Raw genomic sequence first — 26901 nt, forward strand, 5'->3', positions numbered from 1 at the left:
TATATATATATACAAAACCAGAAGTCTTAATGGTGTCTTTAAAGAAATAAAAATCCAAACAACACAATTATGTCTTTCAAAAGGCTAATTTTCTCTTGGTTAAAATGCCACCGCACTCATTCTAGCCACTAGATGGCAGACTTGTTCTAAAAAAACGCAGTGAGCCCTGGATCCCATTCAGACCATATTCTGTCATTTTCTGACAGCCTGCTGACTTTTAACAGAATGAGATAATTTCCCCATTGGCATGCTTTATATATCCATTACAAATTATGGATTTTTAGCTACTGGTGAAATTGGGATGTCATCTCTATTTCTCCTGAAGATGCATTATCTTGCTGCTGCACATTTCTGTATCTCTAGTAAAACGAATATAAATAAATTGGGCAGAATTATGGAAAGCTGTATTCAGCAGTTCTTTGTGTCAGCTTCTTTCCTGTGTAATCACTTCTGGAGACCTAAACTTTCACCATTACTTAATGGATCACATTAGATGACATCACACATAGGCATTTGCTAGGCCTTATTTAGGAGGGTTTTATCTCAGCCCTCCTAAAAAGCTCAGATGAAGCTGTCAGGTCACTTGAAAATCTCATGTTTGCTGAAAATAGATGCGGCAGAAAGACATCAGAGATCATTTGAATTTGAATCCTCTATTTGCCAGTCATTTAAAAACAACAACAACAACAAAAAGGTTTATTTCATTAACTTTTAAATCCTTTTGCTCTAGTCTGTGGCTGTTGTCGAGATATGTGTGGCAGTAATATTTGGTATAGTTCGCCATCTTAGTATACAGCTACTCACTTCAAATATGGCACCATTACTGATTACACTTATACTTACAAAAAAGATGGAATTTTGTTTATTAAAAAATGTCAGTCAAGTAAGATTTCAAATCGCTATCTCATACTCTTAAAGCAATAAATATTATTTTGACACACATCAGCTCATGTTCCAATAACAGGCTGATCCCCCATAAGACTGAAAAACTAGAATCAAACTCCCATACACGGGGTCAACGAGGGTACACTTTATTTTGTCCTACCTATTAGTTTTTTTTTTTAATGTAATTCACACATAATTGATACTTCTTTTAATTTCTGTATTAAAATTAATTTAAATATTTTTTGAGGGGGTATAAAATCTGAAATCTCAGTATGATACAATTGTCCAGATTTAATAATGAAGTTTTTTTTTTTTAAATAAGACTTTAAAAAAATGATTAAATGAATAGTTCACCCAAAAATGAAAATTCTGTCAAGCCTCCAGAACCTTCTGTTCCAAACCGGCATGACATTTTTTTCTTTTGTGGAACATAAATAATTACATTTTGAGAACATTACTCTGTGCTTTTGTCCATACAATGGAAGTCAATGGTCACCAAAACAGTTTGGTTACAAATATTGTTTAAAATATCTTCTTCTGTGTTCTACATAAGAAAGAAAGCCATACAGGTTAGGGACTACAGGTGAGAAAATTACAATATTTCATTTTTGGTTGAACAATCCATTTAAGCACTTTGGCATAATCCTTAATGAACCTTTCTTAGAATATTAAGAAACAATTTTTATTGCTTCACTGCTTAATGTTTTTAAAACTTTTGTCTACAAAACCGAAGACAATCAACAAGCAGAAAACAACAAAACAGTAAGAGATATCTCAGAGAGGACCCCTGCAGATCTTTATTACTTGTGTGACAAGGTCAATAATCACATAGTACAACTTTTTAAGATAAGGCAAGGTTAGTTCAGGTTGTAAAATTTCATGTGGTGCAACTCCTAGAAAACTTGATATTAATGAAAGAATAATTCTTGACATTTATATAATCAAATTTTACCTTAAAATATGTTTTAATCAATCAATCTATCCATCTATCTATCTATCTATCTATAAAGGATAATTTACTGTGAGGATAATAATCTGTGTACACAAACATGTATTCAACCTGTAAGGAAAATATGTTATTATTTTTACTTGAACTAATAACAATAATTTTAGATTAGTTTTAGATAGTTGTTTATAAATTAATTTACATTAGAATTTTTATCTCTGTGTTTTTTATATATTGATTCATTTGTCTCCTGCCAGTCTGTGACTGTAAAAAATATATTTATTAAGCTGCTTCCTGGTTAAATAAAGGTAAAAGAAACAAACTTGTTGTTTATGCCACATTACACATTGAAACTTTTCCTGAAAATGGTATTAAAGTTTTTTTTTTAAACTATATGAAGCCAACATAAATATACAAATAACATAAGAATTTCTCACTAGCTTTAAACTAGATCATGGACACTTATATAGTACGTCCTTGACCCACAAATTTCCCTACCATTATTCATAAACGCCAGCATAATGTCGATACCTCAAAACCTCTCTTCTAAAAGAGAAAGCACAAACACGATTAAGCTTTCCAGTTCTTTCTCTGAAGGGCAACGGCGCTAAGTAGACAAACCGCAAGATACCGAGTTTGTTTCTGGGAACGGTGCAGCCTGACCTGTTTTAAGTAGCCCTGAGAGGTATCGAGCTAATTCTGTTAGCCAGGTACAAACCCCACGGGCAGTTCCCAGATCTGCACAGCCGGCCTACGCATCGGAGCTGACAGGTACGGGAAGTTTTTAAGCAAACGCACTTCTCCGCAGCACCTGGTATGAATAGAGAGGTGGATTCAGCGTTTCCTGAGAACACAGACTACCATTACAGCCATAAATAGTGACTGGCTGAGATGTGTGTATGCTAAAGGTCTGCGTACGGTTGCCCTCACTGAACATGGCATTGAGCCGTCTTCCAATGCTGAAATACCCACACACAAATGAGCTCTGAGACGCGCACACGCAATGGGCAGACGTGGAGAGAGGTGACAGAATGCCACTGGCTGCCAGACTGCTCTGCTCAGGGCCAAGAGCACTAAAATGGTTTCCGTTGTGACAAGACTAATCCCATCACTGTGCACAGGGAGAGGGTGTACTTCACTTCCACACTCAGGAACGCCGCTCGCGCAAAAAACAGGCCCAAAACTACCCTTTCTGCATCTGACTCAAATGTGTTATCCAGACGTCACAGTGTATTTATTTAACTGAATGTTTTTGCAAATTCATCTTTTCCTGCTGACGTCTGAGAGGGCAGGGTAATAAACATTACCTCATGCTGTATTATTTTTGTCCTCCATCACGTGGGTTGTGACAACTGCGGCAAGTCTGGAAGTTTCCAGGCCGTGGCTCCCGTCTTACCTTGCTGAGGATGTAGATGGTGTCTCCTCGCTTGAAGGACAGCTCATCGGGATGCTCTCCAGCACAATCCCACAAGCCCTGGAAGTAGTTGGCGTAGTCTGTGCTCTTGGTCACTGCTGCAGGGGAAAGAATAGAACATCATTTAAAAACAGAATTTAATTATTAAAGAGCATTTATGATAGTATTTCGTGTTTTTAAAGGCATCGTTCTGAACTCAATACACTCTTAACATATGCATCACAAAATGTTTATGAAGTGCTGTAAAAATGGGGATCGTTAGGTTGTTGGTTTGGTTTCTGAACATCTCAATCTCAATGTATGTACACTATCATTTAAAAGTTTGGGGTCAGTGAGATATCAATTTTTTTATTTTATTTATTTTTGTACATATTTTTGAATAAAGTCTCTTATGCTCACCAAGGCTGCATTTATTTGATCAAAAATACAGATAATAAATGTGAAATATCACCACAATTTAATGATAAGAATGTGAAATATTAACAGTTTCAAAATAACTTTTCTCTATCGTAATATCTTTTAAAATGTACTTTATTCCTGCGATGGCAAGGCTGAATTTTCAGCATCATTACTCCAGTCTTCAGTGTCACATGATCCTTCAGAAATCATTCTAATACGCTTGGCGCTCAAGAAACGTTTGTTTTTATTATTAATGTTGAACAGTTGTGCTGCTTAATCATTTTGTGGAAACTGTGATTGATTCTTTGCTGTGAAGACATTTCAAAAGAACAACATTTATTTGAAATAGAAATCTTTTGTAACATTATAATGTCTTTACTGTCACTTTGGATCAACTGAATGCATTTTTGCTGGAAAAAAAAGTGGTAATGTCCACCGATTATTGTTTGATCTCAAAAAATGTTTTGCAAAAAGACATAATATGTGATCATCACAAATACAATTTCAAGCTAGTTTAGTTTAGGATGATTCCAAGGGCCTGGCTAGGGACCATAGTGGCGCCCCTGGGTTCTTGGTTGAAGACCCCAGTGTTTTTCTGGCTCAGAAAGATCCACTAGTGGGCAGCAGAGAGTATAAATTGCTGAACTGAGGCTCTTGCCAGTTGAGATGCATACTGAAGAACTCTCTAATGAAAGACTCCTCAATGTTGTAAGTTAACTTGCAACTTGGATTACAAGCCACATTTGTTTTAAGCCTTTTTTATTTATAAAGCTTTTGATTTTTTTTATAATCTTCAGCAAAGTTTCAGTCCCTTTCAAAAGAACATTTATTTTCTATCTCAAAACATCAACAAACACAGTGCTCTTGGGTTTACATTTAACCATGCTCTTGGCTTAGAGCATTATTTATTCATATCTACAATGTATTTACTAATCTACATCGTCTACCCAAAGGCAGCACCATGAGTGGGTGTTTAGTAAAACTGCTTTCATATAAAGAAAAAAAAATACCCCTAAAGCTAAATATCTTTCAACAGACATTATTGCTGGCAGATTCCCAGCTATGCTGATTTGGCAGATTATTCTAATTATTTTCTAAATATAACCTTACCCACTGCTGCTTTAAGGTTTTATTCAGGGCTGCCTCCTAAAACAACCAGGCATTAGTATTACACCTGCTGCACCGGTCTGGAATCAGCATTATTGCATTCACTTACAGGATTTTAAAACATTATTCAAAACAGCCCTGAATGATGACAACAAACACTAATAAGGAAAATTCATATGACAATCTTGCTTTCCAGAATCTGTGAAGCTTGTATTATTCCCCTCCATTATGGCTCTCACTAGTGCTCTAGCTGGCCTCCTCCTCTGAGCATCTGTCACGAGATCCTGCCTCAGCCATCGCTTCTGTCAGCAGGACTTCCTGTGCTGTGAGCCTAGAGCAGAGGGCCATGGTGGGCCACAGTGCACCAATGGAGTCAGCTTCCTGCCAGAGCCTACCAACCCCTGCCCAGTGCCCAGCACCCGGCAGGATACATGCTTCCCCACACATGCACAGAAAAACCAATATAGCTTTTTAAAATAATAACTGAGATTATGGCAAGAGTATTGTTGAGCATTTGTCTAACTAATAAACACAAATTTGTTCAATTAAGTATCATTACAAATAATAAACGCCAAACGGTGCAAAAATACAGCAAAAAATTCCCTTCCAGGCCCTTCCTGTGGTCCAGACTAACTTCCTACTCCTGTCATCAGTGTGACTTCACCAGCTAACCTCCCAAATCCATATGTACCTGCAATATCCATTGCTTCTCTTCCACATTCTATCTTTTGTTGTCATTTCAAGACCTCATCCTTCCTATCTTTGCCCTTTTAAGATTAAAAAAAAAAGTTGGACAGACAAACGATAGCCACCCAGGCAGATCTGGGAGTCTGTGTGGTGTTATGGGACAGCAGGGCAGGTAGGGGATGGACAGGCCTGGTGACCTAGTGGTAATTACCTGTCACAGGGGTAGATGGTGGTGTGGGTTTGTTGGCCAGGGTCACTGTTGGTTTAACAGGTTGGGGTGTATCTTCCTCTGAGAGGGAGAGAATAGATGTGCCAGTCAGAGCGGAGAGCAATACACCAAATTCAAAATTTCTGTAGCCATTTTCCACCACATACATAGAGGAACCACCCTCAGGGGATTTTACATGACTATAACTGTTTATCAACATCAGAAGTGAATAGATAACAATAAAATACTTAAAGCTGCAGTCCGTCATTTTTTTGTGTTCAAAATTGACAAAATGTATATAATAAGCGAGTACACCATGAATCCATTTTCCAAATCGTGTTTTTGGCTTGTCCTGAATCACTACGGTACACCTATAATAAGTGTTTATATTCGGACTATTTTAGACTGGTTCGGGTAGGTACCGCTGCGGAGTAGCCCAGTACCTGCGTGATTCGTCATAGACATAAACAGAGAGAGAAGTAGCTCCAGCTACAATGTTCTTCCGCAAGACGCACGCAGTTGTGTTTATTAACCGCTAGAGCGCCAAAAGTTACGGACTGCAGCTTTAAAATTCAATAAAATTTAAATACTTCAGCATCCCCACAACCCTACATAGGAGAATGGATGGATTAATAAAATAAATAAATATAATATAATTATTAGGCAAATAAACCAAAAAATAAGAAATTGAGGTGCAAACCTGGGAGTTCTTCATAAATGTCATCATCAATAGGTGCAGGATGGTTGGTTGGTTGGTTCATAGGTAAGCAGTCATCATACTCTTCTTCATCTTCAGGAATGACTCCACCCATGTCTGATAGTGAAAACACATGCAAAACATGATGCATTTGTTCATAAAAGACACGTTTAGAGAGTGGCAGTGTTTTTCTGATGTACAGTCCTACCTTTGATCAGAAAGTCAATGTGCTCCACCCACTCTTTTGCATCTTTCTCAGACGCAGCACAGAACTGCAGCCAAAAGGTATTGTGAGTGATAATGATCTGAGGATATGAATAAACACTGCATGTTTGAGACATGTTATGAGAGGTGACCAACCTGATATACACGCTTGTCTGGAGCAGAGATCTCAAAGCAGCAATCTCGCTTTGCATCTTTCCTCAGGGTGTTGTTCATTTTGACCGTGTATCCGACAATATTAAACTCTCCCTTCTGCTGTTTATCTAGTGAAGATTATGAAATGATCCAATTTCAGAAAAAAGAAATTGAATTCAGGACTACATTTATTGGTGACAACAAAAACGGTAGATTTCCCACCTTTCTCACTGCCATAGTAGTAGAATATGTTGTTGCTTAAAGCACACCATCTCTTCTGCCATTCATTGCCAAAGAAGCTGTGATCTATAAGAAGTCGAAAGGAGGTTATTTTTTACTTTTTTTTTCTCTCATGAGCAACATGTTTGTGAATGCAGTAACCTACCCTTTCTGCGCTTCTCCAGATAGCCACTCTTTAAAATGGACTGAAGGTCCTGAGCTGCCACCGGAGGAGACTGTTGAACTCCTGATTTCAACAAACAGAAAATTATTATATTTTAGTTCAGCTTATTTATGATGAGCAGTGCTAACTGTGCTGGTGAAGAATCTACAAAGAGGAGCACCTGCCTTAACAACAAATTAAATACATTTGCTAAAGGCAGTCAGAAAGCTAATTCCATGCCTTTAGGTTTAAAAATCATAGGTCGACGTCAAGCGAGACTAAAGTTAGCAGAGATTCAAGCCTGGATAGAGTTTCATGCACCGATCTGTCAGGTACAGCAGTATGTGAAACAGATGCATGGTCTGTTTTCAAAGCAAACTTCCCCTCTCGTTTACACTGCCCTCCCTTCTCTTGTGTACACACTACCATTGCATTGCTGAATGAGTGTGAGTGAGCAGAGCAGTGTTATGAATGACAGAGGCAATTGTGGAATGTTTGCAATTATGTATAAAGTGCTGTCAAGGGATCATGACACACGCTGACTGTGAAAAGCAAACTGAACACCCTCAGAGTTGGAGCGGATTTCTCTTAAATCTGGAAGAAAATGTCTGGTAGAAGCACTAGCAAAGAAATCATAAATCATGCTGTCTTTTAGAGCAAACACTGGCAAAACAATTAAAAAAGATTACATTTTGGAAAATACAAACTCGTTGGCACAGAGCATCACTTTGATTTTTGCATCTTCCTTAGTGAAAAGGTAAAATAAATAATACAATTTACAAAAAATTATTATATATACTTCTGTTCACAGATTTAAAAAAAAAAGAAGATTCTGATATTCACCAAGGCTGCATTTATCTGATCAAAAAGTGAAAAAGTGAACAGTCAAAAACAGCAATATTTATAAACAGTATTACAATTTACAGCGGCTGTTTTTCTATTTTAATATAATTAAAAAGACATTTTTTTCTTGATGACAAGAAAGCTCAATTTTCAGCAGCCAAGTCTTCTTCATAGCCCTTAAGAAATAATTTTAATATGCTGATTTGGTAACAATCAAGAAGCCGTTCTTAACAGTAGTTGAACATGTTTGTGTTTCTTAAAGAAGTGTGGAAATTGAGATTGAGATCAAGTTGGAAGAACAGCATTTATTTGAAATAGAAATCTTTTGTAACATCATAAATGTCTTTACTGTCATTTCTGATCAATTTGTCCTTGCTCAATAAAAGAGTCAGTTTCTTCAAAACAATCATAGTGATCCCAAGCATTTGAATGGTAATGTTGTTACACAAACCCATAACTATAAGTCATGACTGAAAATGTGTACTATGAACTCCCTTTAAATGATCTTTATCTATGTTACAATGCTAACTTCATAAGTAGCGAATGAGGTTGCAATTGCAAAAGGCTGTAAATAAACAATGGCAACAAGTTTCACCTTCTGCTATAAAATGAGCTTCCTTTTAATGCACTGAATATATAAATAGAATAAAAACTCACAGCTCTTTAACAGAGGCAAAGCCTCTGACTCTCAACAAATACAGCGTGAGATGTGTCTGTCTGTTTTGACTTTCTTTTTTTATGAAAAAAAATCTCACATTAAATGACAAACTCCCTGCCTTTAACCAAATAGCGGCATTATGGTTGCACAAGCTCATAACTTCACTTGCTTTAGTACATCTGTCCAAAATAAATAGTCTCAAATAACTTTTTGGTCAATCTCCAAATGCCGTTTTGATTCGCCTAGGCTCTGCAGTGTGCACTAACAGGCTTCAATCCCATCTTGGAGCTAAACAGCTCTTCTCTCTGGCAAGCACAGGGCAAAAGGACCTATAAAACACATGACTGCACTACAGCAGTAAACCTCTTCCTACCATATACATACACACAAACCACTCTCGGCCTGCATCCTACCCTCCCGATAATGTACGTTTCTGAATGCAATAATCAGATATGATGCATGATTCGAAATGAGTCAGATGAACTGGATTTCCTTAAATGTAAATTCTACCAATAGCATTCATTTAGCAGACGCTAATAAAACAGAAGGCTGAATTGACATTGGCTGTGGGCGGCATTGTCTGGGCTGCAGACCATAAACCATTTGCTCAGAGACAAAAGAGAGCTAAACCCTTGACGTCTGTGCCTTCAAACCGTTCCTGAGCCTGTTGCCGGGTTACATCAGTCTTTCAAGCACCTCATTCAGCTTTTGTATTCTTCTACCACTACTAAAAAAATCTTAGACAGGACATGACAAAGGACTGCCACAATGATACTGTGTTATAACAGCTGAGGCTGCAGAAAAGATGATAACTGATTCATTCATAAGCGGAGAGAGAAATGCTTTTTGTTTCTTCATTTATGTGAATTCTGTACATGCAATCTGTGTACAGAATAGATTGCAGCGATTCTTTCATAATACTCACAATAACAAACTTTTCTTTTGACTTCCGGGAGAGAATTCAGGGGTACAGAACAATGTCACATGGCATTCCTGTCTCACAGGAATCTCCTAAAGCTCCTAAAGTTCTCCTAAAACAACTGCAGATGCTCCATGCTTCTCTTTTCTGGTAACACTTAAATAAATCACACAATTTTCCACTCACCATCATAAGCGCTTTCCTCATCTCTGTCAGTCTGCTCTGACTGCAGTGATCCTCCGTCGTTAGTGTCCGCTTCATCAGGCTCTGGAAGCTCTTCATCTCCTACACAACAGAGTCTTCATCAGCATTCTCAAAAAGGCCACGTTTTCAAACCTCCACCAGCAAGACACAATAAGACTGTCTACTTCAGATATTATGTAGGCTATGTTGTTTGTAGATATGATATCTGACAGCACAGGAATTTGGACATGGTGCCTTTGAGTGGCACGCGCTTTGCAGAAATTTGGAATATTAACGGAACACTGGAACAGTTCACCTAAAAATTTAAATATGCTTAAAATATACTCAGGCCATTCAAGATGTAGATGCTTCTTAAACTTAATGGATTTGGAAAAAACTTAGCATTACATCACTTGCTCACCAATGGCTCCACTGCAGTGAATGGGTGACATCAGAATGAGAGTTCAAGCTGATATAAACATGGCAATAATCCACACAATGTCAGTCTTTTATTTAACGCCTTGTAAAGTGAAAAGCTAAGGATTTGTAAGAAACAAATCCATCATTAAGGCATTTTAACTATAAATTGTCGCTTCTGGTCAAAATACTCCATTATAGTCCATAATCCTTAATACTGCTTTCTCCAGTGAGTCCATCCCCTGTTGTCCTCTCACATCCAAATCCACCAACATATTTGTTTAGAACTGTTTTGGACTGTTTTCACTGATAAAAGGTGATTGATGTGTTCATATTTCTCTCCTGATTCAGACAAGATGGCTTTTTCACTAGAGAAAGCAATATTATGGATAGTACAACCAAAGCAAAGGGTTTATGTAAAAAAAATAAAGATGGATTTATTTCTTAAAAACATGCAGATTTACAAGACATTAACTGATGGACTGGTGTCAGTTACTTGTGGATTATTGTGATGTTTTTATCAGCTGTTTGGACTCTCATTCTAACGGCACCCATTCACTGCAGAGGATCCATTGGTGAGCAAGTGATGCAAGTCTAAACTTCTCCAAATCTGTTCCGATGAATAAACAGGCTCAGTTTGGATGCCCTGAGGGTGAGTACATTTTCAGCAAATTTTTATTTTTGGGCTGAACTATTCCTTTAATATGCTAGATAAACAGACCTCCTGTAACACTATAGCCAGTTTGAATCACATTCCCTCACAATATAATTAATACTAAAGATGATGGCAAAGCAAAAATTATGCATATGTTTGTGCCATCATGTTGAATTTGAGCAAATAACTTCCTGTTCACATTGTGAAATTGTGGTAATAGTGCCGCTCGGCTGTAATGTGCTATACCAAACTCAGCCATCTACCCACATCTCAACCTTAAATTTGTAGTAGGAAACACGAAACTGATCTGTGAACAGTTAAATGGTGACTTAAAGGTTATTTTTAAAGCACTTTTTTTCATGTGTTCCCATCAGAAGAGAAATCGTGTATGTGTATTATATATATTTGTCATGCAAAGATGTTTACATATGAAGAGTTGAAGTTTTCATGTACAAAACGAATGCTAACTATGATGCAGCAGGATAGAGTGAAGCACACAGTAGCCTACAACATAGTGGGGAAGTACTAGTTTACTCCACCATGCTTGAACTTTAGCCCCTCCCCCAGACACATGCACATAACACAAACATACAAACACATCAAAACTTACGTTCGTCCTTGAAATCTTGAGAGTAGCTGGAACACAAATAATTTGGATTTGTTGAATACTTTATCAGCATAGAGTCACAAACATATCAGGTAATAGCTATTACATGAATACATTCTGTCGTACCTCGATTTCACATCTTTAATGCGCTTGATAAAGGCATCCTTTTTCTCTTTTGCTTTCTTGCTCAAATTCTCCCCTTTAAGGACATCGGTTAAAAAAGTTTCCAGATCTGAAAACAGACACTATTTTATAAGCGTAGCTTCTTTTTTTTTTTTTTGCCATTTTTCACTCTTCTTGAATTCCTCAACTCAAGTAGCCTAGGTTTATGCAAACAGGTGCACTTCATGTTTGAGGAACATAACTTTCGACTATTCCAGACTAATGGCACTTTGATTAGTTTACTGGCAAGGCTACATCCCTGCTGGAAAACACATCTTAAACTGGTCTTTAGCCAGAAACAACTACTATCAACCTGTTTTGTTTTTGTAACATTGTAACTGGCCAGCCAGCTAATAACAACCTTACTCCATCTAATTAGCGTAACGTTAGCTGGCAACTATCTACGTGTTCAAACATCGTTAGCATATTAAGCTGGAGTCTCCCACAGGTATGTTCTCAAACTTTAAAAAAAACTGCACAAGAAAACAAAAATAGCAATTTCATCTGCAGTTGAATCTTAGCATCATAAACTCTCTACTTTCATACCTATTGTTGACTTAGTAATTAAAACACAAAACATCTATTCGCACCCTGCCTCGATCGTCTTTAGAAAAAAGTAAACAAAGACCACTTTATGCTCTAACTAAGTTACAGGGAAATATTCTCAACGTCTGTCGGTAGACTAAACTTCCTCTTTTCACGAGGTACGAACGAAATAAATGTAGAGTTTATAACTGAAGACAAAAAAAATCTATTCTATTCCGACTGCGCTCGAGACCTAAACGTTCGCTTTATCAACTGTTGTATTATCAAATATTGCGATAGTACCTGAAATGAGTGCCGTCAAGTCTTCCGGGATGGATCTCATTGTAATAAACCGCTTGACCCAGTAAGATAGCCTTCGAAACACGGAAGTTACAAGTGGACTATGAAATACGGAAGAAGCAATAGCCTACCCTGCAGAAACCACTATTCAAATTAGACACTATTATTCATCACGCCTGCTCCAGCAGAAACATTTGACTAGAGTGCTCACCCCAAACAGTGGACACTGGGGAATCACACGTTTCCTCATCTAGTTTTATGTGCACGATTTGACAGGAATGATGCACTTTCCATAAGTAATTTTATTGCATTATTCGTCGAATTCACTTTCACTGTGATAATATTTACTTTTGATGTTTTTATTAGCATGAGAGCGGAAAAAACAGATGATCTAATCTAATCTGAATCTTCAAGATTCAAGAAGCTTCACTACTTCCTTAGCCAAAGAGGCAATCCTCATTTACAAACTTTGGTAAGTAACTGCTGAATGTCCTGTTTTTTTTATTTATTTGCCCTCTGTACACTGCTGGTGCAATAGAGGATTTTAGTGAGAGGATCTAAGGACCTTTCAGCCCTTTTAGATGGGCCTGCTGTTTGGAGTGGAGTCCACTTATCCTGAGGAGTGAGACAGGTGAAGAATGTGATGCACAGCTTTCATAGGAAAACACATTGCTATCCATCTCCATCTGGCTCTGTGCGCGCTCTCTGTGCTCCTCTGCTGTTTCACAGAGATTACTGCAGAGAACAGATCCCTGCCAGGAGACCTGCACTCTGTCACCTTCTCAAAATACCTCTCCTAGAAAATGATAAGGAGTGGAATTTGTTTTTTGAGTCCAAAATATTTGTTAAAGGAATACGGCAAGTTATTTTGCACATTATAATTATATCCATATTTTGTGAACAAGCCTTGCTGTGATATATTTATGCACCTAAGCAAATACAGCTATTCATAGGAATGACTTAAATGAAACAATAAAAGGCTGATTTTACTTTATGAAAGTATTGGCTGATATTCAACACTGACATCCTGTCTGCTTGTTCGCTCGGCTTGAGCACTGCTTGAACCTCATTTGACCTGGCCACAGATCCATCTGGTGTGGAGGGGGAAAGAGAGGTGAAGTGCCCTTTGACCTTTTAAAGGAGAGGGGAGCAGCTTCATATCTCATGCTCCTCAGCCGAGCCTGTTTGATCTGGACTCACCTCAGTTCACAAGTCTCAGCTTCTGGCCCCAACCCGCAAAGGGAGGAATGTGTGTGAGTGTTTAAATGCATTTTACACCAGTATCACCATAACCAGTGATCATCATCTTTATTAAATTAGACATATTGTACTTCTCTTCATCCCAGAGTTTTAGCATTATACTTTGTTGTTTTCTCTAGGGTAAAACAATATTTTAATTATTTTTGGTCGACATGACTCTGTGGTGGCCAGCACTGTCATGCTTGTGCATATGGAAACCACTGACTGCCACATTCTGAATCATTCCCTTTTTTTTCTTGCAAGCCTTGTGACTTGAGCCTGTAACATTTTCCTTTGCTTTGGTTTTGTTTCAGAGAGCTGGTAGAGAAGAATTGCTTCGTTGGCCCAAAACAATACTGAAATGTAAGGTTTATGGCAGCCACGTGAAGACATACTAGACTTGAAAACATACCTGAGATGGGCGAGGTCACCAGCAAATACTATGACATGTGACAGGTAAGTCATATCTGAATCAGACCACCTGAACAGCCTCCGAACATCTGAGGGCACACTGTTGCCACTGTAATTCACACTGCCTGTAGGGTGCAGGGGTATCTGTGAAGTTCAACTTTGTGATGGATGAGATGGTGTTTTTGCCCCTTGGCCTTTGAGGGATTAGGCTGCTCAGGTGTTGTTTTTAAAAGACTTAGAATTAGCTTTCATTTAAACATTTAAACTGTCTTTTGACACCACTTTCACCGCCTGTTTCTGGAGAAGAAGAAAAAAAGTCTGGGCTCCCTTGGATTGAACCTTGAGTTTACATTTAATGTTTAATGACTAATGTCAACAAAAGAATGCATCAATCATAAGTTACATCAGAAAGGTACATTTGTAACCGTTGTACCTGTGTTTCTCTTTGACAGGGATTTGGTTCTTTGATTATTAATTACTGTAGATATATTCATGAGGCTTTTGCAGTGTTTCGATTTAACATTACATAGTGAAGCCTCGGTTGCAGCCGCAGGAGGAAAAACTCTTTATGTTAGATGAAAAGAGATGTTTAAGAAGCAGACCACGTAAGTGCAACTAGAAGATGAGTAATTGCATACCTCAGGAATTCCATAAATATGATCTATGAGATAATATCATGCTTCATAGAGCTAATTTGTTCATTTGTATTCTGTGGTGTTGCTGTGGTTGGCCTTCTACTTGAGCCATTCTATCTGATTCCGATCCTTAAAAGGTTTGAACCCTTAAAGGGATATTTCACTCAAAAATGAAAATTCTGTCATCATTTATGCACCCTCATGCCATTCCACACCCTAAAGACTTTTTTCCTCAGAAGAACACAGAAAGACTGTTTTTGTCCATACAATGAAAATTAGTGGAGCCCTAAACAACATTGAACATTTTTCAAAATATCTTCTTTTGTTTTTCACAAAAGAGAGTCAGTACATGTGAGTGGGTAAATGATAACAGATTTTTCAGTGAAGAATTCCTAAGCATTACATAACTGCACACTTAAAATTAATATATACGGTTTGCATTTTCATGCATCTTGCAGTTTATATTTAGTGTTTCTGCTCTAATTTCACTCTACCCTCAGAATATCTGCATGAAGCCGACCTGCATAGGAATGACAAAAGGGACCACCAAGATTAAATGCAAGGTTTCCATGGAAACCAGTTGATGGCTGACTGCACTGACTTTAAATGCCTGCATAGACATTACAGACTGAGTCAGTGGACTAACAGTGTAGGCCTTTCCTCTTTAAGCATTTTATAGCTGTCGGGACAGGAATTTTACTTTACACAGATTGTTCATCGATCCTTGTAGATGCTGGGATGACCAAAAATATGTCAGGCTCCCTAACCAAAGCCATAAACTTATGCTGCAAATCACTTGAGAAAATAACATTGTTGCAGGAGCCCCGAATTACATGTACATATGATGCATACCAAATGGTTTCACGTCAGTTTGCATTAATGCAAAGTTGCTTGTTCAATTTGGGTAGGATAATGAAAGTTATGTGACTGTCAAACTTTATGGCAGTCTTTAATAAGTAAGCAGATAATTATACTTGAAGCGTCCGTGCAATAACATATTTTAGCAAATGCATCTGCAATGATACCCAGTGCCTAGTAGTGGCTCATATGAGTTATTGTGATGAATATTCACTATGGAAAGGCAAATTTGGTTTATCTTTCTATTTTACAACCACAGCTTTAAAAATGGGGTGCTGCCACAAAAGTGGTAACACAGCTGACTTCCAAAAATGTATATGTGTAGAATGTAAAAAGTTGCTTCAATGAGACGGTTACAGTTATACATATTTACATTATTTTTACTCAGGGCTTTTCAAAATTGTAATAGAAGATTAATTATAACATTTTAAAAATAATTTGTATTGTAATTCTAAGCCTTTCCCTGCATGCCTATGATGCAAAAATCTCTTTTGGGTAGCTAGTTGGATGTTGATCACTTCTCTGTGCCAAATCTCAACTCAGTCTTTAACCTGGTTAAAGAATGCCGATCACGTGTTTGTTTGTCAAAGGACGTCAGTCAAGCTATTTGTTCAGGCTCGATTTGGCACTATGCCTTTAGAGCCCTAATGATTTTGAGCTTTGTTTTGTTAAATGCGATTTAGGGGCTTTTCTGTACACATCTTTTTGTGTATGGTTGAAAATTCTAAATATAACATTTAATAAACCAAATGGAAGATAAGAGCATTAAAAACCTACTTTGTTAATAAATGAAAAGCCCTCAGACCACGATTAAAGTTATAATATAACTACATTAGTAGGTCTGCGGTGGTTATAGTGTATCAATCATTGTGTAGGTGTAAAGTTAGCCTGATCTAATACAAGGACTCGGATCATTCTGCGTCTCTAACAAATGCCTCTGTGCGGTGTGAGCTCTTGGCCGCTAGGCCTCATTTCCATTTCAACACTTACGCAGCGATTGCAACGTGGCGTCAGATGTTTGGAAATTATCCTAGCTTGATTTCTCCGAAGCTATGTTTCACAGAACACTCTTCTCGACTCGAGGTACCACTGAAGTCGTCTTTTATACATTCAGTTTTGTGTTAGTATCCTTACAATAGAATTTCCTATAGCTTGCACTTCATGGAGTAACAGAAGTGGCTCGAGTCACCATAATCATTAAACTCGATTAACCAGCCACGGATACGAACTAATGATGGTGAAACTATTTATTTTACTTTGTGATTATTTGTAGTTTCATTTAATGTGGGACAAATATCAGTGCCAAAATACTTTACAAAAAAAAACTAATTTAAAATAAATATAGGCCTACCTAAATTCAAATGTGTTTGTTAAACTTAAAGGTTATAAAACCGGTGTTGACAGGCTTTTTATTGTGCAAAGGGTGAAAAGCGTTTGCCAAGAACCTGGCTTGTCGAAAAAAAGATTACAATTGAGTTGTATTAAGACTGTAACATCGAGCGGGTATCAATCGAGTTCGTCTTATAAGAGGACACACAGGCCCATAGAATTCAGATCGTATGAGAGCAGGCCGAGGTAATCAAATGAGATTGTTTATTAGCTAAGCTAGTTATTCAGATATCAGACTATTTGGAATTTAAAAGTATAAATATTAATATTAAGAAAACACCCGCAGGTTTAAGTTTGTTTATACTGTCAGATCATTCCTTGCAGCGTTGCCTGTTGATAAAACGATAATTAATTTGATAACTCTTGTATTAGATGCACTGATCTGATTCGGGACACAGTTGCATTCATCAAATGTAAATTAAATCTATAAACTGCAGCTAAACTGATCATTATAATAAATTATATAAACTAAATAATTAATGTTAAAATGTGGTTTGACTGTTGAATTCCCTTCTCATTCTCGGCGGCGGATTGAATTACGGGGAGTGCTGCCTCAACACCAACCCCCTGTCGAAGGTTTAATAGGCAATAAAATGTAATTGCTGAACTCCAAAACGTTACAACTCTTGGCCAGGAGACTCCCTGTGTCGTCAGATACAGTAAGGGACTTATTTGTGTACGCATCATCAAGTCATCAATCTCCTTTTTGAGGGATTCTGTTTTAGTCTACAAATTTGATGGCATCTAAAACGTCCCATGGGCTCATTTCATACTGTTAAAAAAATCTAAATTTAACGCCAACTAGGCTACAGGGAAATTAATAAAGATTGTGAAAGATTCATAAAAAGAATGTAACACGCAATTACATACCTAACTGCGTATTAATTTTGCGCACAAATAGTTTTCGGGATAACTGATATTAGTTTTGATTAGCGATTATAAACATACATTTGGCAGCCTTGTAAATATCTAATTTTGTCTCTCGAAAAATTATAATAAAAATCATTAATCCTCATAAAACAGGTAAATACACATTATCATAACAAATCAGCAAAATAGAATAGTAATATACTTTGAATCTTATACCTCGTTTAATAGTAACCTCTTATTTCTTAATCTGAATATTGAAGAAATAAATAACACCGCTGTTATTTTCAATAACAAGTACAAATTTATTCTATGAAAATATGGCGCTTTGCCGGCGAACGGTACAAAAATATAACGTGAAAAATATCACTTTTTTTTCCTGCCATATTTTCTCTGTAAACAAAACTTATCACTCGATTATTGAAAAACTTACCTCATTGATTAATGGTCTAGGCCTATTTTTAAAGTCACAATTAAACACACAGACCATCAATGTGAGAAAGATATTGACGTCCCTATAATGAAACTTCAGTTAGAGTTAGTAGCTCAAGTGTTGCAGGTCGATTGTTGTAAGCGTCTCGGAGAAGAAATCAAAGGCCTCCGTAGATAAACCAATGGGGCTGTCTGCAGATTCTGACAAACTTGGGGACACGGCATCTGAGAGGTGTAAGCAGGAATCGTTGGAGAAAACGTTGAAGTCCTGTAAAGAGACGTCCAGGGCCGAGGGACTGCCATTGTCCTGAGCAGATGCACAATCCGGGGCCATTGTTGAGGCGCAGATAGGAACAGTGGGTGACGGGTTGGGAAAATGTTTCGGATGTTTGTCATTGCTACCTAAAGGCGAGACAGTTGCGCTTTGGGAATCACTATTGTGTCCATTCTGTGACTGTTGAGAAGTTAAAGTATTCTGCTGAAATGGATAACCTTCTCTTTCCAAAAGCGCCCCTGATACATTGTTTGCCACTTGTTCGAAAAAAGATTTCCCATCACCCCGTCCGCCTGCCTCCTCCATGCTCGGTGGTTTTCCATCGCCGTGATGGTTCTCTTTACACTGCGTTTGCCGTTTGTGTTTCATTCTCCGGTTTTGAAACCAAACTTTGACTTGCCGCTCGGTGAGGTCCAGCAGAGCGGCGATTTCCACACGCCTTGGCCGGCAGAGATACTTGTTGAAGTGGAACTCCTTCTCCAACTCCAGCAGCTGCGTGTTGGTGTACGCCGTTCTTAGTCGGCGAGTTGCCCCATTGCCACCATCAGAAATTTCGGGCGAGCCTATGAAGGGATCACAGCGTTATACATTATTGATACGCCACTAATTATAACTCTTGATTTTTACAACGCCGCTGTGGGGCTTAAAGCTGAACCCACAAACTTGTCAAATATATTGCGTTTCTCAGGGAGCATAAATTGTTTGTGGGAATGGAGCCACGGCACTTGAATAATTTGTGTCCTCATCCCCTATGCCAGAATATACTGATGTGTCTGGTGTGAGTGCGGAGAGGTCCGAGTGAAGATTAATGAACACGCCAGCTGCCGAGTTGAGTAATGGCAATCTATCATTCTTCATTACTGTCAAATATTAAAATTCATGCCCTACACTACAAGTAGCTAACACAGAGTTTAGGAGTTGTTCAGGATAGATCCTCCGCATCCAAAAACTAGCAATTAACTTGTTAGCATTAAGTTCACATGACCCATGAGGATAACAAACTATCTTGCACTTTCAAGCAGCATGGCCTTGCGCAACACAGCTATCGAAATTAATAATAATAATAACTAAAAGAAGAATTTGCATTTCGTTTAAAATAAACTATAAAACAATAAAATTGCATTAAATCCAAATACCTTGAGGGGAGAAGTATAGTGGACCAGGGTCGGTGGTGGTTGTTGCTGTCGAAGTTGTCTGGGTTTTTTTGGATGCTTTTTTCTCCTTCATCCAAGGGTACTCTGGGGGTAAGGATGCGGCAGGCAGCGGGCATGAGCCATTAAGGTTCTGCTTGGGCCGGCTGTGGCGAGGGTGGCTGCCGGGGTTCAGGCTTGGAATGGTCTGCTCAAAAGGAGGAGGAATCAGTGTCGAGTGTGAAAGCGTCGAGCTCTTGATTGATGAACTTTGAAATGCATCACCGACAGGGGGAAAAGATGTCAGGCACTCAGCGAGCGACGGCTGACTATTGATAAAACCCGTCTCTCGCTCGAATTCGTAATTCATCTCCTCCAAGTCTTCCAAATTCGCCGCTCACAAATTTGTGACCCAAGGAAGATAAAATGAAATATCGTGCCGGGTTAAAAAAAAACTATTTTGCTGATTACGGCCGTATGGGGACCGCGGTGCCATTAAACTATTGCTTTCATGGAGACAAGGTTGAAATTGGACCGTATTGCTTGTCACATGATTACCTCTGTCCAATGACAATTTGGGGTTTAATCAAAAGAAGCCACTGTCTGTGTGATTGATCGAAAAAAGTCCGAGAGGAACGCCTCACTCTCTGGGACGGGCTAGTTTATTTACGCATTTATGGTCAGTTTGCCCACTGCTCCGTAGATTGTAAGTATAGCCAGTACCTGAAACAGTGAGAGTGACAGTGAGTCCGTCTGCTGTTCTCCCTTTATTGTTTGACCGGCCCTCGGCTGTAGATCCCCCAACACATCAACTGGACACATAAACACACCAATAGCCACGATCGAGGAAACCCATTAATCCTGCGTCTTGGTTTTTACTATTTTCTTAGAGAATGCGCGCTCTCATTTGCCAATGCACGAGCAAAAGCGCGCGAGACAGTACGCGCGCACACATTGCGCGCAGACAAATTCTTTGAAAGCCCCGACGCGCCCGCGTAGCCTATATACACGCGCGCGGACGCATTACACTTGCATGTGTATTAGTGTTTTAGTTTAAGATATATTGCAGTCAGGTTTTCAGGTTACATTCTTCTACTAATAGTGCAATTAACATAATTGATATTCAGTGCAGAATTATATTGTTATATTATAATGTATACATTCAGTGTATTATGTAAATAATAACACACTACACATTTTACCTGAATTGATCTTCACAGTTTGTTTGAGCGACTCTAAATCGTCTCACAGACAGACAAACACATACAAAAAAGTTATTAATATAAAATAAAAGTGTACATTCATTAGTCTTTTACGTTCAAGAATGTGTCTTCTATGTTGTCCTTAGAAGTCTTTAGCTAAGTAGGTGTAGGCCTCGAGCACTTTATTGCTTATATTCCAAACAAAGAGCCCTGGAAGCCTGCACGCTATCAATCTTACACGCCAAAAGGTCTGACAGCTTAGTGCCCTAAGAACACATTTAAACCATCTAACACTCCCTTAGATCATATGTGGCCAGGAAGAAGAGAACAACGTAGTACTCACGGTTGAGAGTTTCCCCATTTTATAAATTAAATGTAAAAAAGTGATATTTTCCGATTAAAGGATTGACCTTGATCGTAATTTCAAACCGGATGTTCTTCGAATGGACCAGCATATTTCGGACCAAAAAAAATCGTTCGTTTTATATTTTCGTTTTTGGAAAGTCAGCCTTTATCGAAGGTTTGGGAATGAATAGGATTACATATTGATTGTAAGAGAAACCATGTGTTTTTGCAGCTACACAGGAGCTATTGTGTGTAGATGAACGTGGGTGTCGGCATTCTTCAAAAATGCCCACTTCTTCCTACACATTTCCACTACGAACGAAAAATCTTCGTCGTTTCCCACGAGCTGAACATCGAAATTTATCAAGGATGTATCTTTACGGATACTGTTAATTGTCATATTAATTAAATGTTAATCTGTCTGTTGAATTATGAATTCATATTTACAATGTATTGTATTTATTCTCATTAGATAGACCTGACAGAATGGATATGTGAGTATCAAAATATATTGCCGTGCTTTGAATGAAAAAAGCCTGTTTTTGTTTGTTTTTGCAAATTGGCAATCAAACTATAAATTTCATGTCTTTGCAAATCTATTAATGCATGTACATGAATACTGTATTTAAGTTTATGTGCTTGTAATGTATTATCGGAAATGTGTTTTGATATTTGTAAAATTTGAAATTAATTCGAAAAAAAAAAGATTTAATCTAAGGCTTTACAACACATTCTTTTTCTATTTGGTTAGGTAAAAATTGTCAAGGTCGAGAGTTTGTTGTTGACTATGTGAGTTACCTTAATTTAATGTATGTCGAATAAATGCATCAGTGTGCAATTGAAAAACAACACTTTTATGTGTTTATGACTGGCATTAAAATACTAATAAGAAACGGTTTATTACATTTTTAAAGCCGAGGTTTCTCGAAGGACAAATCTATAAAACAATTAAGTGTTTTAATTAAAAACTAAGTGTGTTTTTTTTAAGATATAGATATTTAATAATTCTTTAATTATTTGGCAGTTTGCATCATTTTTGTCCACGTGCTGAGTATGTTCCAGCACCATGTCTTTTTGGATATGTCTGGCTCGATGGACAGACCCGCTGACCGTCTGTTAGAATAAATAATGAATGCTGACGGTCATAAAACACAAGTTAAGAATGAAAACTTGGCTCGTTGGATCGTCAAACAATTGAAGCGACCAATGTGCTGCATTCAAAACTAATGCATTAATAGATTGAGTACATATAGGCTATGTATGAAATTGATTTACGCATTTAAATACGTAACCATTAGGCGTTAAAAATAATATTATAATTATTATTATAATGTGATAATTAAAAAAATATTCTAAAATGCGTTTTCATTTTATAAACAACTGGTAAAAGTAAGTTTGTTATAGACTGTAATTCTCTATTTTCTTTTTTGATATGTAATTAAATACATACGTTGGGGATTTTCTTTTCGGATTTTATTGTATTGTCTAACATTTATACGAATTAATTAGTTTGTTTTTCAATTATAGAGTTCAGATGATTTACGTACATTTAAGAGGCCTGTTTAATAACATATTTGAATAATGAATGGAGTAAGCTAACACTGTTAAAATAAGACTTTTCCGAATATAATAGCAATATGTGAATCAGATATCAGCTGAATGGACTTGATCTCAGGATACTGTAAATACTTCTGCTTCGGTCAACCACGTTTCCAAACCCATTCGTTCATGTAAAAAAAAAAAAAAAAAAGGCCAGGGATTGATCTGTTCGTATCCCTCTCAGTAAGCTTTGTAAATTAGTGCGAGTGAGGAGTATATGGGGTGTTTATGATGTCTGCGAAGGCAGCAGCGGCAGTAGCTCTAGCAACAGTGGCGTTTGATGGATGACCCTCTACCCACACACATTGCACTGGGTCGTAAACGAGCTCCAAGCTCCTATTGTTGTGCTAGAGGTGTATGTCATTTCCGGGCATATGCACTATACCCCATGCCCTAGAAGAGAATCGTGCAGTTTTATTCAGGATATGACGTTGTGAGAGTATAGCCTGTACCATGTGAAGATCACGGCGTTAACAAAAATGTTATAGTTTATCTTCTTTATGCTAAAACGACATTAAAGCAGGATAAATTCGTAAGCCAAGAATCAACGTCTAGGGTAGGCCTATTGGAAATAAATATACTTAGGCTACTATATTATGGTGGGATGTCTCCTGCATGCGCAAAGATTAGTAACATCGTATCCTGAATCATGGCACGGATTAGCTACTTAAATCATTTTAGTATCTATTTCCATTAGACACAATGAATCGATGATTTAACTATGATTTTACAAACATGATTTCATCAGTAGTTTTTATTTATTTTAATAAAAAAATAAAAGATGAACAAAAATAATTGGAGACCAAATGCATAGGCCTATCGGTTTACGTGTATGGCACCTCTGTACCTGCTGGAAAGTTGTGAGTCAGTTTACTGTAAATTATCAGGGTAATGTGATCCAATAGTGCGCAGCTCTAGTATTACGCGTTGACCATATCACTAAACGTAGGCTATAGTAACCGTGTCTGTTCCTTGGAGGCACGTCATGAGTCTCTTGCCCCATTAAACGAAAATGCCTTCTTGTCTGTATGCGGGATAGGCTAATTGGATTATAAAGGAGTAGCCACAAAAAGTTTTTTATTCGAAATGTTTTAGAAAAGTATATGCCTTTAATATTCGTATTGGGAGGCATGAAATAGATCGGTTAATAATGCCACCTTTATACATGGACCGCTATTATTTAATTAACTTTACATGATATTTTACGATTTATGATTAATTAATTGTTTCCGGGTTGTTTGCTCCGACAACGAATTTCTTCCAAAATAACCATATTAGCAAGTAAAAGTAAAGTAAACTATAAATAAAGGCCTGTATCCTATAGGCCTATTTGGTGTGTGACAGAGCTATGGTAACATAGCTAAAATGATTACATGTAAAGAGCAGCCTTTATTTAAAATATACTTTACTGCTGGATTATTATCAGCTGCCTTTCAACGAGATATGGTTTCCTAAAAAACAGCGTTTGTGGAGGCTCAACATCGCCCCCTTTCTGCTATCCGCCCTCATTCTATAAACGCGTAAAACTGGGTTTCCCTGTAACGTCACGGATTTTAATTTAGACGCCGAGCAAGTTATCTCTAATGTACACCAATTGTTTTATAATTTTACCAATTTTTTATTGTTGTACTAACGCTTCTTTCCTAAAATAACACGTAGGCTCTTTAGGAATATTTCTCCCCTACACGAGAAGAGAGTGAAAACACTGCTAATCTCAGTTTAGAGATTAATGAAGCATTATGCACTTTTTGCCATCAGGCAACATGCATTTGACTGCCATGCTACAATATAATTGCAATATAGAAATGTACATTATTATTCATTTTACACGAAATATTTATGCATTTGTGCAAAAAAATTTATAAAAATGTTAACAAAGGAGTTTTAAAAAGGTGCTCTCTTCTCATTTCTCTTCTTCCTCCATTGCAGGTTTAAATCTGTTCTGTTAGCCTAGTCTGAATAGCATGGAAGCTGCATATTGCATGTTGCATGAGGCTAAGTGTATCTATGTAGTGTCTCTGTACTCTGCATAGCGGATGTCCGACACTGTGTGCATCTGTTGAGTTTCCAACCAAAGGAGCACAACGGTTAAATAGTAATGGCAGATGCCCTTAAAATAATACACAATGTGTGCAGTTATATAGACCTTAGTCAGAGTAGCAGCATAGCCCATTTCATTTTTACTGCAATGAAAACGGGGCTGTGAAGAATAGAACTAGGCCTAGTGCGTTCAATGGACTACTACCAATGTTCCATAGACAAATATTCTATAAACGTTTTGAGTAGTGAAAATTGTTTGACTTAGGACCTGTATACATTGTGTGCCATTGTGAAGACTGTACGTCTACATCCCTCAGCCTCGTTTTCATTTGCATTAAATCCAATATGGCGTCTAACCTGACTAAGCTCTATTAGGCTACGTATGTTTATAAAGCTGAGTAGCTAAATTTTTTTTTTTAAACCTCAGAATCTTTGAATTATTCAATTTAGAAGATAACAAGCAATTTTCATGTTTTCCACTACTTTCGTGTTGAGGATTGTTTCTTGACCGTAGTTCAGGATCTTGTTTGGGCGTTACTGGATCGTAAATGAACTTACGACGTTAGTTGAGATGATCCACGATGCTTGTGTTGCAACGTCAGTCCAGCTCAGAGCAATGTATCTTTATCTTTACATATTGCTTCCGATGCATGCATGCCTGTGTGACAAGTTAAAACATATAGATGCATGGGAACGTGATACGTAAATGGATTTTACCCTTTTTAGTGAAAGAGGAAAATGACTAACAACTGTCTGGTTTCCTGAAACACTAGGCTAAGTGGGACCCAAGTAGTACATAAGTGGTACTTTATCACTGCGGTCTCTTTCCCAAAACCGTTGTTATATATGTAAGCTACCACATAGAAACGCTCGTGGATTAACAAGGGCCCCAGACCACTCGTAAGACCATAAGGTGCTACTTAAATAGCGCTTTTCCCCTCCATCTTGATCTACGACACAATATAAACAATATGAAAGCATTGTAAAACGTTAAAACTAAACTATCAATTACTTTTTAATCATACACTGAAATTTGCAAGTGTGGACTGAAATTTTTACCTGTGATGTTAACTCACAGTCTATTTCCCATGCATAAATCTTGTATAGCCTGTAAAATATTAGCAGATTGTGTATAATTAGTGTCTCTGTCTACTGGTGCACTTACTCTTTTCACCCAAAAATGAATTTTTTTGTCATCATTACTCACCCTGCGATTTTAAGTCGTGCAATGAAAGTTAATGGGGTCCAGTGTTGTTTGAACCTCAGTGTTCTTCAAAATATATTTTTCTAAAAGAAAGTCATTCAGGTTTGGACCTACATGAGGGTAAGTAAATGATGGCATAATTTGATGTTTGGGTGATCTATCCCTGACACTCAAAGCAGTCAAGCCCACCTTGTTCCGTGCATGCTTATGACACCTATTTGGTACAAAGTACAAAGCTACAAAGTTTCTTCTTGCTTGTAGTACTCTGCCACATTCTAGCATTCCCATTATCCATTTGGCTACTATGCCATTTGGATACATACAACCAGTGTTGGGGGTTACGTAATCAGATTACTTTTTTCAAGTAACTAGTAAAGTAACGCATTACTTTTTTTAATTTACAAGAAAATATCTGAGTTACTTTTTCAAAAAAGTAACGTCAGTTACTTTGTTTTCCCATTTATTTACTGACAAGTCTCCTGTTCCCATATTGGGAGAAATCGGAAGTGCAGAGGAGTTGTGTGCACTGTGTGAACATGATATTACTGCAGTTCTAGACTAAATGTGAATGTGCATTAATTCATACCACTCACAAAAAACAGATTTAGTATTCATCAAAATGAATTAAAACAGTGAAATGCAAACTCAGAATATGACGCAAACCTGCAATAATTAAATATGTTAAATAACACAAATGTATCTAATCCCATTTTATTAACCAATATCTTTGCTGCTGACCTTTGATGATCCAGTTCAACCATACTAATAAGCAAAAATGACTTTAGAGAAACTAACAATTGTGCTTTGTTTTTTTTTATTGCTGAAGAGTGTTTCTTCTCCTGCGTTCTACTGTTCAGACGTGATTTACTTTTGCTTCAGCCTGAGGTTTAGTCATTACACTTTTTGGTGTGAAATGTCTTTTATA

The 26901-nt window shown here is 37.5% G+C and overlaps 2 protein-coding genes and 1 long non-coding RNA gene across 3 annotated transcripts in view; 1 reads left to right on the forward strand and 2 right to left on the reverse strand.

Moving 5' to 3' along the window:
* The window catches only part of LOC107743153 (src kinase-associated phosphoprotein 2-like), an 18875-nt gene extending 6301 nt beyond the window's left edge, over nucleotides 1-12574 (reverse strand). The window contains exons 1-11 of the mRNA XM_016556279.1: nucleotides 12355-12574; nucleotides 11491-11596; nucleotides 11368-11393; nucleotides 9689-9787; nucleotides 7086-7166; nucleotides 6923-7006; nucleotides 6704-6828; nucleotides 6552-6615; nucleotides 6347-6460; nucleotides 5650-5727; nucleotides 3228-3343 (exon numbers count right to left, since the gene is read on the reverse strand). Of these exons, the coding sequence (XP_016411765.1) occupies nucleotides 3228-3343; nucleotides 5650-5727; nucleotides 6347-6460; nucleotides 6552-6615; nucleotides 6704-6828; nucleotides 6923-7006; nucleotides 7086-7166; nucleotides 9689-9787; nucleotides 11368-11393; nucleotides 11491-11596; nucleotides 12355-12394 (933 nt within the window). The 5' untranslated portion in view covers nucleotides 12395-12574. The remainder of the gene's footprint in view (nucleotides 1-3227; nucleotides 3344-5649; nucleotides 5728-6346; nucleotides 6461-6551; nucleotides 6616-6703; nucleotides 6829-6922; nucleotides 7007-7085; nucleotides 7167-9688; nucleotides 9788-11367; nucleotides 11394-11490; nucleotides 11597-12354) is intronic.
* Nucleotides 12575-12746: 172 nt separating this feature from the next.
* LOC107743220 (uncharacterized) lies at nucleotides 12747-15758 on the forward strand. The gene is made up of 4 exons (XR_001640381.1): nucleotides 12747-12823; nucleotides 13437-13604; nucleotides 13905-14046; nucleotides 15137-15758. It is a non-coding gene; the product is annotated as an uncharacterized LOC107743220 (long non-coding RNA).
* A 2467-nt stretch (nucleotides 15759-18225) lies between these two features.
* Nucleotides 18226-19976, reverse strand: LOC107743221 (homeobox protein Hox-A2b). The gene is made up of 2 exons (XM_016556362.1): nucleotides 19593-19976; nucleotides 18226-19019 (listed from the first exon to the last, which is right to left on the reverse strand). The coding sequence occupies exons 1-2, from the start codon at nucleotides 19954-19956 to the stop codon at nucleotides 18289-18291; spliced, it is 1095 nt and encodes a 364-aa protein (XP_016411848.1). The 5' UTR covers nucleotides 19957-19976; the 3' UTR covers nucleotides 18226-18288.
* Nucleotides 19977-26901: the final 6925 nt, after the last annotated feature.

The sequence above is a fragment of the Sinocyclocheilus rhinocerous genome, unplaced genomic scaffold, assembly GCF_001515625.1.
Source record: "Sinocyclocheilus rhinocerous isolate Xijiao unplaced genomic scaffold, SAMN03320098_v1.1 scaffold946, whole genome shotgun sequence".
In the NCBI taxonomy this organism is placed as follows: domain Eukaryota; kingdom Metazoa; phylum Chordata; class Actinopteri; order Cypriniformes; family Cyprinidae; genus Sinocyclocheilus; species Sinocyclocheilus rhinocerous.